This window comes from Protopterus annectens, chromosome 10.part0, assembly GCF_019279795.1.
Source record: "Protopterus annectens isolate FY-2018-M chromosome 10.part0, PAN1.0, whole genome shotgun sequence".
Classification (NCBI taxonomy): domain Eukaryota; kingdom Metazoa; phylum Chordata; order Ceratodontiformes; family Protopteridae; genus Protopterus; species Protopterus annectens.
Window position 1 is genome coordinate 654,806,687 of NC_056744.1, and position 21,746 is coordinate 654,828,432.

General features: G+C 43.9%; 1 protein-coding gene across 1 annotated transcript in view; it reads right to left on the reverse strand.

Moving 5' to 3' along the window:
• Positions 1–21,746, reverse strand: part of USP24 (ubiquitin specific peptidase 24) — a 4,679,666-nt gene that overhangs the window by 1,206,452 nt on the left and 3,451,468 nt on the right. The window contains exon 46 of the mRNA XM_044085508.1: positions 11,309–11,450. Coding sequence (XP_043941443.1) covers positions 11,309–11,450 — 142 coding nt within the window. The remainder of the gene's footprint in view (positions 1–11,308; positions 11,451–21,746) is intronic.

The window sequence follows — 21,746 nt, forward strand, 5'->3', positions numbered from 1 at the left end:
AAAATCTTGGCTCTCCCAGTGGAAATGCTCCCTCATGGTATGCAAGGTTTCCCCAAAGGAATAGTCCTCTGGAGGAGATGCTGAAGGTATAGATTCTTCAGCATCAGAATTCTCATAGGGGGGAAGGGAATATCCCTGATCAGAAGAGGAATCAGAAGAAATAGAAACCTGATTTGAAGATTCATAGTCAGTGTCTTGCCTAGGCCTCTTATCAGAAGGGGGATGGGAACCCTGATCAAGGTAATCAAGTCTTCGGCCATCTTAAGCATCTGTTTTTTGGGCATAGAGGCCTGTCCACATGGCTCTTTAGTTTGTTTCCTTGCTCTAGAAGGTGCTTTAGTCTTTGTCTTTGAAGCTGAGGTTGTTTTAATGCAAAGATGTTTAGGTTTGAATACACCCTCAGAAGCTGGTACCTGCTCAGCGGCTCCGGACTCATCTGAGTGATTAGCGTCCGAGGCTCCAATACCTTGAGTATCCAGAGGCATGGCCGACTCCACGTGGGAGTCGGTAGCAGCCTGCGACTCTAAAGTAGCAGGCATCAGGGGCTGCAAAAGCACCTTACTGAGAACCGGCAAACCAGCGACTGGCTTAGGAGAAGCTTTGTCATCGGTTTTGGGCCTCAGTTGTTTTTCTCTATCCTTTTCTTTGTGTTTTTTGTAAACTCCGGTAGTCGGATGGCTATCCGACGACATTTCAGGATAATTAAACTGGCGTCCAAAATAGTTTAAAGCAAAATCATACCGACGCTTAATAGTGCGTTGGTTAAATCTAGCACAAAATCGAAAACTAGTAACGTTGTGATCAGGGCCTAGGCAAGGAATATAGTAAGAATGAAAATCCTTATGAGGTATTTGCTTACCACAAGAAATACAATTAACTTTTTCTGACATCGGTCTGGAGCAAGAAAAAAGTTTCCCCAACAGGGTACTTAGCTTTATTGAAGACTTCGGATCTGAAACTCAAACACGAAAATCTCAGGAGTCGGCCGACCAGCACTTGCGAACTATTTCTGCTTCGGGCACCGCGCGGCAAGAAAAACTGAAGAAAATGGTGTCGGCTGCTTCTTTTATGCCCCTGATGACCTGACGTTAGGGAAGGGGCGACAGCAGCCGACACAGGACCCAAGACTCTGGAATTCAAGCCGGCGGAGGGCAACCTGCCAGCAGGATTACCCAAATGTAATGACTGCAACAGTGAAACACGAAGAACATCAAGGCAGACTTTTCCCAATTTAGTGTGATACTCAATCGTTGACACAGCTTAATGGTGGCATCCCTGGTCTGTAGTAGTAGATGCCTGGTGGTGGCAGACAGGAGCCGGTCGTCTAGGTACGGAAACACTTGGAATCCCTGACGTCAACATGGGGGCCATGGTGAGACCAAAGGGCAAGGCTCGAAAATGAAAATGACTAGCTCCCAGCCGGAAGCGTAAATGACTTCTGGATGCCCTGTCCATCTTTATATGGTAGTAAACATCCCTGAGGTAGATGGAGCACATCCATACTTCTTTCCCCAACAATGGGAGAATAGACTGTAAAGTGACCATTCGGAACTTGGACTTTTTTACATGGAGGTTCAAGTGGCCGAGATCCAAGATGGGTCTCATGTCCCCTGTTCTTTTCGGCACCAAAAAGAATCTGGAGTAAGTCCCTAATCCGAGCTGGTCTGAGGGGACATGCTGGATGGCTCCTTTTGCTAGCAGCTTTTGAACTTCTGAAGCTGTGGAATCCCTTTGACTGGGTGCAGCATCTGAGATTCTCTTGGTTGGCGGGGGATGAGAAGAGAAGGGAATATGATATCCTCCGGAAATTATCTTTAATACCCACTCGTCCTGGGTGATGCCTTGCCAGGCTTCTGGGTATAACGAAATGTGACCCCCGACTGGCTCTGGAAAAGCGTAGTCGGGCCTCCCATGAGGAGCGCTGGTAGGTGGAACTGCGAAAGGAATCGTGGTCCCCCTGGTTACATGGGCCTCCTCTGCCTCTAAGGCAGCGTCTACCTGAGTTACCACCCCCTCCCCTGCCTCTGGAGGGGAATCACTTTGTGCATCTTGAAAAAACCTCTGCGGCTTTCTGAACCACATTTTCCCACCCTTCTGGCCCTTGGGATAAGGTATATAAGGCATGGAAAAACAGACTCCCACGGCAGACAGGGTTTTTCCTTCCTGCTCGCACCTAGTGAGAGTATCCTTCACCTTGGTTTCGAACGACGATGAACTGTTAAAGGGGGCATTAGTGAACGTAGACTTGAAGGTCTCCATGAAATTACACAGGCGCATCCAGGAGTGCCTCCTAAGAGAGACTGCTGAACTCGCTGCCCTACTCGCTCCGTCGGCTGCATGCGAGATCAGCCTCATGGAGGAGTTAGTAATGGAATTTAGGGTAGATATCTGGGCATTGACCTTCTGAGCCACTGCGTCAGAAACGTTACCCTGCAGAGACTCTCCAAGCTCTTTTAGGAGATCCCTTTGGAGCAGTGTAAAATGTGACAAATAGTTCAGTGACCGCAGAGTAAAGGCCACTGAAGAAAACATACGCTTCCAATGCCGATCCATGGTCCTAGACTCCTTGTTAGGGAGATGGACGGTAGATGAAGTCTCAGCTAGTTCTTTCTTGGTGGCCGCTACCCCCATGGCATCTACTAGAACGCCCTTTGTGAGAAATTCCTTGTCAGCGGGGGCGGACAGAAACTTGTTGGGTCTCCTGGGGACTGGTTCCACAGTGTCAGGGGTTTCCCACACCCTTCAACAAACAAGATCCAGGAGTTCATCGAACGGGGGAGAAACCCAAGAGATGGACGATTGAGACCCAAAGGCCTTCAGGAACACCGACTCCTCCTCAGAGGGAGATTTGGAGGGCCAGTCGCCTTTCTGCTTCAAGATCACCAGGATATCTGAAAAAGAGATATCTTCAGAGGATGACTTGGGGGACCCCTCTGACTCCTCGAGGTCGGTGTCCGAAGTGATAGACTCATCCTGTGTGTCAATGTGCTTCCTCTTGCACACACTTTTTCTGGGGGGCTCCTCAGGCAAACACTCTGGGGAGACCTCAGAAAGTTAGGGACCAGTCATGGAGGTATCCTGAGGCCTTGGGTCTCCACTGTCCAAGGACAGAGGGTGATAAGAAAGAGATACTGATGCTGGAGGGGGTAGATTGTCAGTACCATCAGACACAGCTGAGGACCTGGCCAGCACACTCCACTTGACCTCGAAAGCTGATCACCCTGGCTCCGAAGAATGACCAACTGTGGAAGCCCTAGGGGCCAAAGGGATAAGGTCCGAAGCAGAGGCAGGGCCCAAGCTCACCCGTGCCGAAGCACCCAGCCGGAGGCTAGGAGCCAAAGATCGACCCGAGACCTCTCCCTTGGGTCTGACCGAGAAACTATGAGCCCTGGACCCCGCCGACGGGGTCAGAGCGGAGATCGGAACCAAGATGCCAGGATGGGCTACTGGAGCCGATGTAAAGGCATCAGATGGAACTGACAACTCTGGCTCCGAAGGCCAAGAAAGGCTCGGAGGAGGATGTCATGGATGGGTGACAGGCTCCGGGGATGATTGGGCTGAAGCCAAAAACAATTTGGCCAACACGTGATTGGAGCAGTCTCTGTACCACTCTATCCACATCATCGTCCGAGAGAGTCCTGGAGGACCTACAGGATAAGGTCAGAGATCTGGACCTCCCTACCGAAGGAGACTTACGATAAGGAGAAACCGGTCTAGTAACTGGAGACCGGCTCCGAACAAGTATCTCCATCACCGGCTCCGAGAGACTGGAAGCCGATGTTGACTTGGTCAACTCACCCACTTCCTTTGGCCCCAAAGCCAATGGAGCCGAGGAAGCTAAAGTAGTCTTGGCAACTTTCTCTGGCGGCTCCGATAAAACTGACAAAGCCGGAGAGCGTTTTTTTGACTTAGAGGTCTTGTCTGCTTTAGAGGGAGAGGACTTAGAACTGGAAGCCCTCTCCAAATCTTCGAAGGAGGGTTTCAGTAATCCCTTCAGAATCAGTTTGTTCTTCCTCTCTTGAAGAACGCGTGGGCTAAAGGTGTGACAGAACACACAGGATTCTTGTAGGTGGATAGCCCCCAAGCAATACACGCACACAGAGTGCCCATCAGTAACAGACATTTTATATCTACAATTATCACATTTTTTGAAGCCCGAAGACTTGTGTTCTTTTGTAACCTTATGCATATTGGTATGGCACTGCACACAATATCAGAAGACAAACCAGACACCAACAGAAAAACACGGGAACTATGCCTCTAAGTTAAATGGTCACAGAACAACAAACACCATAGGGAAGAAAAGACCTCTAACTTAAACGGCCCTGACAAACAAAACAAGGGAGGACTAGGTCCTCTAAGTTAAATGGCTGTAGCCCAAAGGGACGGGGCAACCACCGGAACAAGCATACACAGGGAAACTGGGACACACACAACTAGAAGGGAGGACTAGGTCCTCTAACTGAAACGTGCCTAGCCCGTAAAAAGGGAAGGAACACAAACGGGATACCAAGACAAAAAGCCACGGAACAGGCTACACAAGACTAGTTATGAAAATAGCTTTTGGAGCAACAAACTACTAAAAAGTAGAAGAAAAGTTATACTTAGCCATGGCCAAGAGTGAGACCACATCTGAGCATAACGAGCAACAAACGAGATCTGGGGAAAGGGAGCAGTGCAGCATGGGATACCTCTTAGCCACGGGCCAATTGAAGACTTCGAGCTTGGTATCAAAGGAAGGGAAAGATCGCCCACTTATTTTAAGCTTAATTTCTCATATAAGTTGCATAAGAATTTATCTACAACTACATGACATACTACATACACAGAGAAATTTGTAGTCAGGAGCTCAGGCTGCTGTAAACAAGACATAGATGTGTGAAACTATTTTCATTACTGCTGCTTACAATGTAGCCACACCTTTCACAGCAAGACAGAGCAATTAGATCAGTCAATGGTTCAAAAGCAGTTGTCACCTCTTTTGACAAATTTACTTAAGTATCATAGTAGTAAAATGCTAACCTTTAAACTTTAAATGTTTATACTACTTTACAATTTAAGATTACTTGAATTTAGTATCAAAGACATCTGACATTTAGAGAAAAATCAGAAAATATGTTTTCTTGTAATTCTTATAAAGTATCAGCACATTCACCAAAGTGTTGGGGGAAGGGCTGTCAATTCATCTTGGACTACAAAAAATACTCAAGAGGAGAAGGGTAATACTTGCAACACACCACCAGTCTCACACAGACCTAACAAACCAACACAGGCAAATAACACACAAATACACAAAAACATACGCGGAGGCTCTAAATAAAAATCTGCAAAAGCAGCAGAGACCTCCAAAGCAGACATCCAAGCAACCTCCACAACCCATCACCAACCATGAAACACATACTTCACATAATCAGTGTATCATAATCACAAGCACTCAGGTCACTCCAGAACAAGTACAAATACTACTCTGTCATTGTACATGTTGGTGTGAATGACCTGAGACATACCTCCCTGGACTACATGAAAAGAGACATGAAAGAGCTCTCTGATCATGTAGCCCAGGGAGGTATGACCCTGAGTAGCATCCTGCCCTCACCAAGAATGATGCCACAGTACGAAGAAAAAATGATCAACTTAAACAATTGGCTAAGTTTCTGGTGTCATTCAAAGGGGATCCAGTATCTGTCTGCCTGGGATGACATGCTCGACAAGCCATGTTGCTTCGCAAGAGATGGCTTGCGCCTGTCACCCTTAGGCTTTCAAATACTGGCAAAGGCTCTTGCCGCCCCCACAGTGCCTTTTTTTAGGCAAGGCTCAAAAGACAAACCCACCACTGTAAATAGCACAAGTGACCAAAAACTGAGGGTAATGCTACTCAACGCCAGAAGTCTAAACCTCAAAATGCATGCACTCGAGGCACTCCTCAGTATGGAGAACATCGATATCTGTGCAGTAACAGAAACTTGGTTTAAGGCTCCAGAGAGCACCCCAGCATTACCAGGCTATAACTCATACCATACCTTTCGGCCACAGAACCCAGACCTTAACACAAAAGGCGGGGGTGTATCCATATTCATCAAGGATACTCACACCTCCAGGTTAGTGGAGCAGCACGATGCATCAGAGATCATCCAAGTGCAACTAACGGGCAAAACTGCAATCCAAATAGTAGCTTGCTAGATCACCCACCATGACCCAGGACTCCCATTTCGCATTTCTGGAGACACTGAGAAATATGAAGGTCTTACCAAACACCCCAATACTGGGTGATTTCAACTACCCAAACATTAACTGGGAGAACTACTCAAGTACTAACTCCCTTGCCCAACGCTTCCTAGAATTTATAAACTCGAATGCCCTGGATCAACTGGTCAAAACCCCCACCAGAGTGAACATATTGGACCTAGTCATCACCAACATGGGTGACCGGTGTTCCACAACTGACGTCAACCCCTCGCTGGTTAGATCAGACCGTAGACTAATCACTCTGGATATTCACATTCCGCCCCCAACCCCAATCAAGGAAACCACCGTGAAAAACTTTTCAAAAGCAAACTTCACATTGCTTAAGACAGAGGCGGAAAGGTTCACAGCCCCCATACCAATGGACAATGCTGTCCAAGCTGCTGAAACCTATACTAAAGCACTCTATGATCATCTGCAGGAATGCATGGATCGTGCTATCCCAAGTAAAACCGAGACTCACTCCTCCAAGAAAAGGAAACCAGTCTGGTGGACCCCTGCCATAAACAGACTCTACAACAGAAGGAGGAAACTAGTACAGATAAGAACAAAATCCCTAGAAGGAAAGCATCCCTGATCAGTATCAGCAAGAAACTACGATCTCTCACTAAATCATCCAAGGATAGCTTCGAAAGAAAAATGCCAAGGACTCCAAAGATAACCAGAAAGCATTCTTTAGCTATGTCAAGAACCTAACTGGAAACTCTCATATCTGCTCTGAGTTGGTGCAGAATGGCACAAAATACACTGAACCGACTGATACTGCCAACATTTTGGCAGACGGGTTCAGTGCAAACTTCACACCCCTCTCACCCCCTAAAGGGCCCATAACTATACCAGAAGAATGTAAGGCCCCGGCAATCACCAACAAACAGGTTAAAACAGCGCTATCCAAAGCCAAAAACACAGCCTCAATGGGACCGGACGGTGTCCCAGGATGTGTCTTACAATGAAATAACCCCTCGCCTACACACACTGTTCAAACTCAGCCTCTCTACAGGCTACGTACCCACAGAGTGGCGCACAGCAACAGTTATCCCACTCCACAAAGGTGGTGCCACAATGGACCCTGGGAACTATCGCCCTATAAGCTTGACTAGCCTGGTCTGCAAGGCTATGGAGCGCATCATCATGGAACTCATTAACAGAGACATTGGGAACCTCCAAACTTTGGACCCCACCCCGTCTGGCTTTGTTAAGGGCATAGCATGCCTCCTAAACCTGGTGGACTTCTTTGAGACAGTTACCAAGTCATTAGATGAGGGTAAAAAGGTCCACACAGCCTACCTAGACCTCACAAAGGCTTTCGATACCATTCCCCATTCTGGTATTATAGACAAACTCACCAACCTGAACATTAACCCCTACGTCACAAGATGGGTTGCAAACTGGCTCACAGACAGAACCCACATGGTGAGAGTTGCAGACTCTAGGTCCGACTCTAAACCGGTTACAAGTGGCGTCCCCCAGGGCTCAGTCCTAGGACCCCTCCTGTTCAGTATATACCTTTCAGAGGTACAGGCAAGCACAGGAGGACTTTGGCTGACCAAATTTGCAGATGAGCTATGTGCCATTATTGATTCACCGGCTGATACAGACACCCTACAGAAGGGTCTCACTGAGACGGATACCTGGTGCGAAAATCATGGCCTCAAGCTGAATGCCAAAAAGTGCATAGTCATCCCCTTTGGAAAAAACAAAGTACCTGCGAACTACCACATAGGTGGCAGTCCCCTAAATACAGAAAAAGTAATAAGGGATCTGGGGACCCAAGTAGATAGCAATCTCTCATTTGATAATCATATTGCCAAGGTGGTTGGAAAATCCTTCTACGTGGCCCACCTAATCTCAAAAGGGTTCACATCCAGAACAAAGGAGGTTATTGTGCTTCTCTACTCATCACTTATTTGACACATTATACAATACAATGCCCCATTTGGGATGTACTTTACAAGACATCTGCAACAGCTGGAAAGACCACAAAAGTACCTCACCAAGAGGATTACTGGCCTCAAAGAGAAGACCTATGCAGCCCGACTAAAGAAACTCCAGCTGTACTCGGTTGCATACCGCTTACTCAGAGGTGATCTCTGCTTGACATACAATGCCATATCTAACCCAGAATTGATGGATATGCTCCACCTAAAAAAAAAAGCAAATCTCTGAGAGCCACACGCTCTAGGGATATAAACCTTTCCACAACGATAAATAGGACATGCTGGAGGGATAGATTCCTGACCCAGAGACTCCCCATGCTTTGGAACAAGATTCCAATATACATCAGGCAGAGCCCCTCACTAGCACTCTTCAAGAGAAACCTTGACGGGTGGATGGGAAACAGCAACTTTACCCCGGGGATCACTGCAGTGGCTCTGCTGGACAGAGGTGCAGGGAACTAATTGCACTGCTGGTCAGAGGCACAGAGAACTAATCTAAGGGGGTGGCGAAAGACAACACACTCTGGCTAGGCTTATAAATGCCCTTGGGCAGATAGCCTAGTACTCACCTATGAACAACGGCCAGCAAATTACCAGCTGTTCTGGTTGCAGATGTATAATTCCTTAGTATACTATAAAATAAGCCCCGAGACACACACAAATGAGGGTCATTCAAGAAATAAATGAAGTGGTCCTGTTGCAGACAGTATATTAAGATGATTATTGACACTAATCCTATTATATGTCAATGGGATAGGAATACACCATTACTTCCTTGTGTCTATCATGACTCTCATAAAGCAGACTTGAAATGGATTTTAGGAAAGAGAAAGGCTTGAAGAAGAAAAAAAAAAGATCATGTTGATAAGTCAAGCCCCATTGACAGCCATTCTGCAGAAAACATTAAAATTCTCTATAAGAAGCAGTCAGGGTGATTTTGAGATGTTAAAATAACTCAGAAAACAGAGTGAGAAAACAGATTTTTTTTGTTCTAATGCAGAGTTTTTCTTTAAAAACTGCTCTACTTTGCTATACAGAAAGTCAGAATGACTACACATTTAAGGGAAGCCTGGTACCTACCTATGAACCTATACATGCTGGAGGGATAGATTCCTGTCCCAGAGACTTCCCATGCTCTGGAACAAGATTCCAATCTACATTAGGCAGAGCTCCTCGTTAACCCTCTTCAAGAGAAACCTTGATGAGTGGATGGGAAACAGAAAATTTACCCCGGGGATCACTTCAATGGCTCTGCTGGACAGAGGCACAGGGAACTAATCTAAGGGGGCGGCAAAAGCCAATACATTCTGGCTAGGCTTATAAATGCCTTCGGGCAGATAGCCTAGTACCGACCTATGAACCTATGGAAAAGACATCAAGAGAAGCAGGACACACTAAAAACACACAGCAGATGGATCAGACAGAAATGAATTTTTTTGTACTTATTTATCCCCAGAAAAAGGTTTGCAGATGATATCAGAAACACTTCTCAGGATTCAATGTGGTCATAACAGTGAAGGAATTCACAAATGCATGACAAACAAATGGAAATTTTCATGACAGGAGAGAAATGCAAGCAATAATGCACGACCGGGTGTGTGTTAATATGTAACTAATGCCCGCCCAGGGGTGTTGTGAGTACAGCAGCTTATACACAAAAAGTGAACACTGCAGGGGTAAGGTATCTCCCAATAAAACACTCAGTGAAAAACTTGTGTTGAAAATGGAAGATACTCCGCAACAATCGAAGCAAACCTCTCATAGTTTTAAAAATAATAATAACACTTTATTCCAGCAGATAAGTATCACTGAGTACAGCAGCTTAGACAATGGGCTTGCTGTAAAATTGTTGGGTTTTACTTGCTTATTTATTTTTTTTAAGGACTATAAAAATATATATATAAAAAAATAATGTAAAATAGTTCCTCCCTCTACTGTTTCAAACGTGCTGTAGTATATGTTAATGGTGTTGGAGGAAGCATTTTACAACAAATATTTATAAAAAAAATAATTTAGTCCTTAAAAAAAAAAAAAAGGTGAAAATTTTACATACAGCCCATTTTCTTTCCCATTCACACATATACGGTCTCTTCTGCTTTCTCACACATACATAAAACACACAAACAGACTTCTATGCTTTAATTCATAGACACATTCACTCAAGATCGGTCTCACCCTCTTTCTCAATATCTCAGTCTCCAACTGCTTTCATACACACATTCAGTCTCACTCTCTCTCGATCTCTCTCACAGGCAGTCTCCTCTGCTTACATACATGTCCTCACTCACATCACTCTCGCTTTCTCTCACTCTCACCATCCTTCTCTCTCTCTCGCTCTCACATACATACACACACACACACACACACACACACACACACACACAGTCTCTCTGCTATCATGCACCCATTCACACACACATGCAGGTAGAAACGCACACCCGATCGCTCTCTCTCTTACTTGCATACACACATACTCACACATGCTGCATTTTCTTTTTTTTCTATTTTACACATGCTAAAGAGCAAAAGCGCTGCTTAGCGAGTGTAAAATAATGGGTGGCTCACTCTCACTGACATGCATGCATACACTCACACACAGACATAAACAGACACACGCAGAAACACTTACTTTTTTCTCTTCTTTTTAATATTTTACACTCGCTAAACAGCAAAAACGTTGCTTAGCAAACGTAAAATAATGGTGGCCGCTCCGTTTCCTCAGTCTGAGCTCCATGGTTGCTTGATAAGCAACCGTGAAGCAGTGGACTCGTTCTTCTCAGCAGGCATTACTTGTACATTAATACCCTGCTGGAGAACGCTTGTTCTCCAATCAGGGTATTGATGCAGTTTGCCCATTGTCTAAAAGCTATTAAAGAAGGGCCTGACAGTTATTCAATAGTGATGGAAATTATTTTTTAGGCTATGACAGATTATCCTTATGTACCATAAAGCTTATGTTTTTGTTTCCATTTAGATTTTTGTGGCCACTGAAGATGACAGCACACCAGTCCTGAAAAAAATGAAAAGAACAGCACAATGGTTTATAGGCAATGTAAAAAAAAATATCAGACACTCCTGTCACAATAGTTGTCATGCATTGAGAAGAACATATGATTAAGAAACATTACCTTTTCTTTACACTTCTCACAATAGTAAGCATTGCTTCCCTCAAGCACCTCCCCTCTGACAAACTGATCCAATGATATTTCCAGGCTCTGGCATGAGGTCACTCCTAAATTAAGTGCCATGAAGGGTTCCTCACGTTCATATCTAAATGGACAAAAAAAATGCAAAGTATGAAATTTAGAATGATTTCAATTATGGTCAACATTACACTTGTCAAACTATTTCAAAAACAATGAGGATGGACCCAAACAAACTGTGTGGTGGGATGGGGGAATTAGAATAAACAGGATAAATTATGATACTTTAAAGACTTCTGCTTCTACACATTGAAGCTAATCTCACTCCTATCACATTTCCAAAGGAATGCTAAGGAACTGTTGATCTGAGCCAAAAGAAAATTGGATCCAAGTCCTTGTGTAGGGCTGTCATCTACAACTTCCATAAACTTTGGTTCGAAAGACTAAAAATGTGATGACTCTGCACAGTACAAAACCGAATAAAACCCTTAAGTCATATGTGATCAGAGAATTAATATGAAATTTGTATGAACCGAGTTAGAAAAGCAAAATTTTAGTAACTTGGAGAATTTAGTTTTCTCCAAGTCAGGCCAGTGTAATGGGATAAGTCTCTGACTACAACCACAGCAAAGAGAGTTTCATTAGTGGTGTGGGTGACTGCTGGAGCTGTTGTCAGGGTGAAAAGGACAGACAGCTTTGCCAGTTTACCTCTTCTTGGAGGAGACGTGCATGTTCCTGTAAATGAATCCCAAGATGAGACTACCTGGAACAGCAAGCTTCAAGGAAGACAGGAGTGTCTTGAGGATTATGTCATTCTTAGAAGTGAATAAAAAGCCCTTATTGACATGCACTGCAAGCAGAACCCTGGGTTAGTGTTACTGGACATGTGCTGCGGGGTTTGGGTCAAAGAAAAAGCAAATATCCCTAATAGCTGCCTATACCACACCCCCTCTAGGTCATTTTCACTCCAGTGTACAGGGAATGAATATACCAGATGACCAACATAGGGCCATATAGTTGGCAGGTTGGAAGTTAAAAAGCTATAAAAAAATTCTGTGACCACACTCCCCCAAAAAGCACATTAACAGTAAAACAGTGACTCTCAATTGCCACTATTTCATTGCAAGTCCAGTTCTTAGTGATTGCAATCATTATTGCTGACTACTCTTATCCAACTTCTGTTATTAAACCCATAAAATTACTAACATTTTAGAACAGCGAGTCAGCAATACTGCAACTGCAAATATGGACAAAAATACAGTAACGCAGCTACCAGTTACAAAAATTACCCATCAACAAAGGAAACTTGCACAAATCACATAACATAGATGTTATTTATTATGACATGGGTGGTCTGATATCAGGCAAAATATCATAACCTAACAAGAGTTTACATTAATTCCAATATGAAAGCATTCATTTTGATGATCTTGTAGCCCAGGCAGGTATGACCCTAGCCCTGGGTAGCATCCTGCCATCACCCAGAATTATACCACAGTACAAGGACAAAATGATTGACTTCAACAATTGGCTAAGCTTCTGGTGTAATTCTAAGGGGATCCAGTACCTGTCTGCCTGGGATGACATGATCGACAAACCACGATGCTTTGCCAGAGATGGCCTGCACCTATCGCCCTTGGGATTCCGGATACTGCCCAAGGCTCTTGCCACCCCTATAGTGCCTTTTTAGGCAAGATTCAAATGACAAATTCAGCACCATAACAGGTACAAGCAATCAAAATCTGAGGGTAATGCTACTTAATGCTAGAAGTCTGAACCTCAAAATGCACTCACTCGAGGCACTCCCTAAAATGGAGAACACAGACATCTGTGCAGTGACAGAGACCTGGTTCAAGGCTCCAGACAGCACCCCTGCATTACCAGGCTATAATTCATACCACACCTTTCGGCAACCTAACCTGGACCAAAGCACTAAAGGCGGAGGCGTGTCCATATTCATTAAGGATATCCACACCTCCAAGCTAGTTGCTCAGCATAATGCATCCGAGATTATCCAAGTGCAACTAACTCTGGGCAAGACCGTAATCCAAACTGTAGCTTGCTACAGATACCCCACCATGCGCCAGGATTCCTACTCCTCATTTCTTGATACACTGGAAAAGATTAGGGTACAACCTAACACCCTAATAAAGGGTGATTTCAACTACCCCACCATTAACTGGGAAAACTACTCGCGTACCAACTCTTGTGCTCAACGTTTTCTGGAATTCATAAATTCCAATGCCTTGGATCAATTTATCCACACCCCCACCAGGGGCAGCAATATCCAAGACCTGGTCATTACCAACATGGGCAACTGGTGTTCCACACCAGAGGTCAATTCCTCATTGGTCAGATCTGACCACAAGCAAATCACCCTAGACAGCCACATCCCAACCCCACCCCCCATTAGGGAAACCACCGTAAAAAATTTCTCCAAAGCCAACTTCACGCTTAAGACAGAAGTGGCAAACTTCACGACACCCATGCTGACGGACAATAGAGGTATGACTGGTGAATCCTATACAATTGCACTTTATAAGTACTTACACGAGTGCATGGATTGTGCAATCCCTAACAGAACCCAAGATGCTAGCCTCCAAAAAAAAGGAAGCCAATCTGGTGGTCCCCTGCCATAAACAAACTCTACAACAGAAAAAAGAAACTGTTGCAAAAAAGAGTAAAATCCCATGATTGGAGGAACTCCGTGGTCAGCCTCAGTAAAAAGCTGAGCTCCCTCATAAAATCCTCCAAAGCTAGTTACGAAAACAAAATCACCACTGATTCTAAAGACAACCACAAAGCGTTCTATAGCTATGTTAACAATCTCAATGGAAACCACTCAGATCTGCTCTGAGTTACAGCACAATGGCACTAAATATACAGAACCAACTGATATTGCCAACATCCTGGCAGATAGGTTCAGTGCTAACTTTACCCCTCACTCATCCCCTAAAGGGCCCATCTCTATACCAGAAGAATGCAAAGTTCCTGTAATCACAGCTGCACAGGTAAAAAAACCACTCTCCCAAGCCAAGAACACAGCATCCATGGAACCTGACAACATCTCAGGCTGCATTCTACAGGAACTACAGAACGAACTGGCACCCCACCTAAGTACCATGTTCAATCATAGCCTCACCTCAGGCTTTGTGCCCAGTGAATAGTGCACAGCAATGGTTATCCCACTCCACAAAGGGAGAGCCACCACACACCCCGGGAACTACCGCCCCATTAGCCTGACGAGCCTGGTCTACAAGGCTTTGGAACATATCATCATGGAACTTATAAACAATGACATTGGTAATCTCCAAACTCTGGACCCTACCCAGTTCGGGTTTGTAAAAGGCAGATCATGTCTCCTAAACCTGACAGACTTCTTTGAAGTGGTCACCAAAGCCGTAGATGAGGGTAAGGTGGTTCACACAGTCTATCTAGATCTCACCAAGGCTTTCAACACCATCCCCCACTCTGGAATTATAGATAAACTCACTAAACTAGGTATAAATCCCTATGTCACAAGATGGGTTGCCAACTGGCTCACTGACAGATCCCACACTGTGAAAGTAGCAAACTCTAAATCCAACTTCAGACCAGTGACAAGTGGAGTACCACAGGGTTCAGTCCTGGGTTCTCTCCTGTTTAGTATCCATTTCTCTGAAGTACAGGCTAACACAGAAGGTCTTTGGCTAACAAAGTTCGCAGATGACTGCAAACTAGGAGCCATAATCAAAACTCCTAACGATGTGGACATCCTACAAAAGGGCCTCACTGAGACAGATGCCTGGTGTCAAAGCCATGGCCTCAAGCTCAATGCCAAAAAGTGCAGTGTCATCCCTTTTGGTAAAAACTCAGTACCCATGAACTACCACATAGGTGGTAGTCTACTTAACACAGAAAGTGTGATGAGAGACGTTGGGACACAGGGGGACAGTAGTCTCTCCTTTGATAATCACATCACCACAGTAGTCAGGAAATTCTTCTATGTGGCACACCTCATCACAAAAGGTTTCTCATCCAGGAAAAAAGAGGTCATTGTTCCCCTCTACTCATCACTCATTAGACCCTTTATAGAGTACAACGCCCATTTTGGTATGTACCTCACAAGACATCTACAACAACTGGAAAGGCCACAAATACCTCACAAAGAGGATTACTGCCCTCAAACAGATGCCCTACGCAGACAGTCTCAAAAAACTCCAGCTTTACTCTGTCACATATTGCCTACTCAGAGGCGATCTCTGCCTAACATACAAAGCTATGTCAAACCCAGAGCTGTTGGACATGCTGCACTTAAAGAAATCACAATACCTCCGAGCTACACGCTCTAGGGACCTAAACCTTGTCACCACAATAAACAGAACATGCTGGAGGGACAGATTCCTGTCCCAGAGACTTCCCATACTCTGGAACAAATTATCTATCTATATCAAACAAAGCTCATTAGCACTCTTCAAGAAAAATCTTGATGATTGGATGGGAGATAGGAAATTCACTCCGGGGATCACTTCTGTGGCTCTGCTTGACAGGGGCACAGGAAAAAATATTTCTTGTTTGGCAAAAGCCAGGGTACCGTTTAGTTAGGCTTATATAGGCCCTAGGGCCAATAGCCTAGTACCTAAGTATGAACCTATTATACAGATTGTGTCTCACTAATATCTGACAAAGATCATGACATATTCCAAAAATGTAATTTTGCTGCCCGTTTTTTGTTGTTGCATACTGAAAAAAGTATCAGTTAGTCAAACTACACAAAAGAATTGCATTAGTTATTAAGAATAAAAGAAAGTTAAACAACGTGCAGTATACAGAACATAAAACAAAGCAAAATATCCTAGATTACAATAACTGCATGTAACATAAAAACCCAGAACCAACACAGGGTAGGTACATGAATGTATTTTTAACACATTTTTGGCTCCCATAGCTGCTCTCAGAGTCTCTCCTCATCCATCGTACCTACCAAACCTGACAGCCACCCATGGACTAACAATGACCCATGTTTGGGGATGGTGAAGAGATCAACGCACCTGGGGTACTACTGCCCAAGAGTATTTTCTTCCTACATTCCCATTCCCTATCTCCAGCCCACCCAGTAAAACTTGTAGGGGAGTCATGCAATGGGCAATCAATGCTGCTCAACCCCTCATTTCTGCAACAGAGCACTATCAATAGCCCATCTACAGGCAACACACATGCTGTTTCCTTGATCATCTCAAGAGAAGACAGTCATGGGGAATGCGTCACGAGCAAGTGCTCTCCCCTCCCAGGATATGCACAGTCATCCTCACTGCCTGTGGAATAGAGTGCCTGAACTACTGAGTGAACCATGGTCACCAGGGCTATAGTCAAGGCTTTCTCCCTGTACTCCACCAGCATAGGCAGGTCTACAACAATTTGATGCAAACCTCTTCATGATGTTTTCAAATTTGACATTTTTTTTCTAAACTTGGGAGACAGCTTGCATGCATTTAAATATGCAGTTAAGATTTGCTAGTAGCTGGTCTTCTTGACCCATTTAGTACCCGTTGCATATTCTCTTGAAAGAGGGTATAAAAATTAAATAATCCAGGCAGTTATTTGAAGTTGTTTGAGGTTGGGGTGTATGAAACTCCGCTTATGTGTGAGTAGGTACAATCTGTAAGGAAGTTTGTCAAAATTGCCTTTGTCCAAGTTCATAACAAGGAAGAACCTTTGTTGCCTGGGCCAAAAAGGAGTCCCTACAATGACTTTTGGAGAATTCTTCTGAATCTTCAGAATTACCCATGAAATTAGTGAAAAGGGTAGAAATACATAAAGCAACATCCCTGACTACAGGAATGAGAATGCACCGGTTTTCTAAATCTGACAACAAGGAGTCCTAGTACAGAATTTGTTTAGTTGCCTGTTTTGAAGTGAACAGATCTATTGAGGTGCTCCCCACAACTGGATCAATCACTGAAAGTCACCTTTGTTCAATTTTCTTTTGTGAGGGTCTGTCCTTCACTTGCTTAGCTTGTCTGCCTTGACATTTTGCTTTCACAGACTTAAGACATTAGGAGGGTTACTCCATGCTGAATAGCTACCTCCCAAACAGTTATAACCATCTAGCACAGAGGGTAAGACCTGGCTGGTACCACCACCTGTTTATGTACCACATTACTGTGGTGTTGTCTGTTATCAAGCTTAGAGGTCCTGAGGAACACAGATGGTGAAGAGACTTAAAGGTATGGATCACAGCCAACATCTGACATTTGTATTTTGGTCTGTATGAAGAAATCCACAGAAACAGCTTCCCATGCAAAAACTAATGTAAGGTGTCTGTAGTTACACTGTGACCTGGGACATGAGCAGAAAATGACCAACTTGGATTTTGAGTCATTTGCTGTTTCCAGCAATGCAGTTCCTTTTAAAAACGTCCAAAACTAGAATCTGAAATTTCAGAAGATGAGAAGGTTGGGTCCACATGTTTTAAAAAAAATGAATTTTTCTTATGTGTAACCTAGCGATAATCACAGAAGCCATGAACTCTAAGATAGTACAGTTGTGTAAAATCTTACAATAACAGAAGATGTCCTTTCTTTCACTGTTGCAGTATTCCTTACACTAGGGATCCCCTACCAAGGGTAGCCTGATGTCCGGCCAGGATATCAATGCCTTAGGTTGTTATAGGGATGTAACACGTATGCTCCCCACTCATGGCATGGGCATAATGGTGACATAAGGATGTACCTTCCTCAGAACTGAAAAGCCCAAGGAGGAACAACAGTCCAAGGATGTAGAGAGGAACATGTGCATCCAGAAAGAAGAAAGAAAAAGGGGGAAGAGGGAGGGAGCAAATACGGGTTCATATTAAAACACCGAACGCTGAAAACAGCGAACGGTGTTTCATCGACGCATTCAGCGAACGCTGAAAATGTCGAAATCACAGAACAGCGATTTCTATCCTAGGGAAAGAAATCACTTTTCCAACCCCCCCCCCCAAAAAAAAACATTAAGCACTTCCAAACACATACCCTAACCCTAATTATACCCCCTCAAAAAAACAGTAAACAACTAAATACACATATGCACATAACCCAACCATACATCTAATGAAAAAAAACCCATTAAACATTTTAAAACATATGCACTTACCTTAACCCGCACCCTAACCCTAAGGTAAGTAACTGTTGCACAATCACGCTCGGGAGCTATACCGGACAAGGGACCACACTACACTTCAGAACAGGCAAAGCAACGAAGCGGTCAAGCGACTTCTTTTCCAGGGAAAGAATTCACTGAACAGCCGCTTCGCTGTTTTGCCTGTTTGCCCTACATGTGTCAATGAAAACGCATTCGACAAAATGCATTTTTGTCGTTCTAATAGGAACCCGCACATTCTGCAACAAAGAAGGGAAGGATATCTACTGTTATAGTAAGATTTTACACAACTGTACTGTCCTTTCGTATCATAGTTGCAGTATTCCTTATACTACGGAAAGTACAAAAGCTCAAGAGGAAGCTTGGGAGAAGGAGGAAGATCCAGCTGAACCCTCAATAAAGTCATCCAGGATAGCCCTGGCAAATCCAGCTCTAGCCCTGGAAACCATATCTAGCTTGTGTTTTGTAAAAGTATGCAAGAAAGTCCAGGTAGTTGCCTCAGAGATGTAGCTGGTGTCCAATCCTTTGAAAAAGGACCAAAGGATGCCACAGCTCTGAAAGAATAAGCCTTAACAGAAGTAGAAAGGCTTTTCCCATGAAAAGAGATAAGAGAAGGAAATGGCCTTGAGACAGCCAGGAAGAAATAGCTGGCTTAGAAACAACCAAAGAACTACGATGAAAACAAACAAAAAATTTGCTCAGATTTACGAATTGCTTTACTTTTATCTAAATAATATTGGAGTTGTCTACATAAATCCAAGGTGTGAAGAACTTTCTCACTAGCAGACTGCAGAGAAGGGGAAAAAAAGTAGGCAAATGAATAGACTGATTAAGAGACAACTCATTAAACACACTGGACATAAAACAAGGATTAGTACAAAGAGACACCCTGTCCCTATGAAAAACTAAAAAAGGACTGGACATAAAACAAGGATTAGTACAGAGAGACACCCTGTCCCTATGAAAAACTAAAATAGGCGGTACAGCTATAATTGCTTGAAGCTCAGACACCCTTCTAGCTGAAGTAAGGGCCAAATGAATAATAGTTTTCCAAGTAAAATGCTGTAAGGAAGCTGAAGCTGCACGCTGAAAAGAAGCTAGAGTCAATTTTACAAGAACAAAATTAAGGTCCCAGGAAGGGGGAGGAATAGGCTTCCTGAGAGGCCTAATACAAAAGACCCCTTTAAGGAATTATTTGACTACAAATCTAGAAGCCAAAAGAGAAGTCAAAGGCAGACAAGTAGAAATAGCTGAAAGTTGGGCTTTAACTGAAGAGTATACCAACCCAGCATGGAGCAATTCACACAAACAAGAGAGAACCAAAGAAACTTCCAGAGAAAGTGGATCCAGGTTACGAGTAAAATACCAAACATAAAATCTCTTCTATTTGGACAAATAAGATTACCAGTATACTAACCTCGAAAAAAAGGGCATAATTAAATTAATTAAAATGGGTGGGCAAAGCCAAACACACTGAACGGCTAGGCTTATAAATGCCCTAGGGCAGATAGCCTAGTATGAACCTATGAACCTATGAACCTATGGTAGTAGGCTTCAGGTCTCTGGTGCAAAAAAGTGGAAGTTGTCTTTTCAGAGGTCAGGCAAAAAGATCTACCTGAGGAGTACCCTATTGGTGGACAATGTCCTGAAACACATCTCTGTGAAGCATCCATTCATGAGTCTGTGTTGCAGCCCTGCTCAGAGAGTCTGCCACAATGTTCTACTCTGAAGGAACATAAATAGCCTGAAGAGTCACCTGATACTGGACATAGCCACATCCAAAACCTGAAGAGCTAGCCTGCACAAGAAGTAAGACTGTGCACCCCCCTTGCTTGTTGATGTTGTGGTATTGTCTGTAAAGATTTTGAGGGGTCTTGGAAGGAATACAGAATGTAAGGCCTGAACAGCCAGAAGAGGAGCCCCCTTCTCTTCATGTTGATATGGTCCTTCTGATAAAGGGACCAACGGCCCTGAACTTTTAGAGGGCTGAAATAAGCTCCCCAACCCCATGTCTGAGGCATCTGAAAAGAGTTCCTGAGGGGACTAGAGGCTGAAAAGGAAGTCCCATGTTGACAAACAGTTGATGAAGCCACCACTGAAGCTCTAGCCTGAGGCATGGAAGAAGAGGAATTGAAAAGTCCAAAAAATGAGAATATGTTGGAGCCAGACTGACTTTAGGAACCACCATAGCTTTCTCATATGAAGCCTGGCTAGAAGAAACATAGGAAAGATGGAAGGCATATGCCCCAGAGCCCTTAAAAACTCCTTGACTGTAACTGAGACCAGAAGAAGAAGGTACTGAAAACATGCATTCAGAGTTAAAGCCTTGGGAGATGGCAGGGATGCCAGTATAGGAATGGTCTGAAGCCTGCATCAGAAAAAAACATGATCCTGAGAAGGAATCGGGAAGAATTTTTGGAAAGTAACTGTAAACCCAAGGCTCTGCAAGGGGCAAATAGCGTAGTGAATGTGCTGAAGCAAGGTCTAGGGAGAGGAAGCCTGAAGGAAAGATCTGTATTCCCCCTCATCCTACAAAAAGCAATCATAAGACTAAGGCATTTGGCAAAGACTACTGGGGCAGTAAAGAGGCCAAAGGGCAAAGCAGAGAACTGAAAATGCAAGGAAGAAACAAGAGTAATGTAAAATTTTCCCAAAATGAGGATGAATAGGAAAAGGGACATGGGCATCCTTGAGATCCAGACAGACTAGGAAAGCTTGAGGTAGAATAAGAGGAAACAAGGTTTGAAAGGATAGCATTCAAAAAGAAGGAAGCTTTAAAAATGTATTTAGATGAGAAAGATCCAGAGTGGGTTACCAGGTGCCTTCTTTCTTGGGAACAAGGAACATTATGAAATAAAACCCCACTTCCCCTTTTGAGGAGCAGAAACTGCTTGTATGATGTCTTGAGACAAAAGGCTCTGAAAGACATCTGCAAAAATGAGCAGCTATTACTGAGGAGGTTGAAGAATGCCCAAAAAGTGGAGGAAGGGATTTCTATACCATTTAATACTCCTGATGAATGATGGATAGAACCCAAGAATCCCAAGTAATCCTTAAACAAGTGTGAAGGGACAGGGTAAGATGAGGAGACAGAGGAACTTGACTTAGAAGGGAGGGAAGAAAATAGTCAGACAGAACCTGGTTTGTTTGGAAAAGAAGGCACTGAGCTGTAGAAGTCTGAGTAGACTTAACAGGAGGAGCCCTTCTAAAACCTTGACCTTTGGAAGGAGGGTGAAACTGTATACGTACAAAGGCAGGTTTGGTAGGATAATTCCTCTGAAATTTGGGAACAGGGGAAACA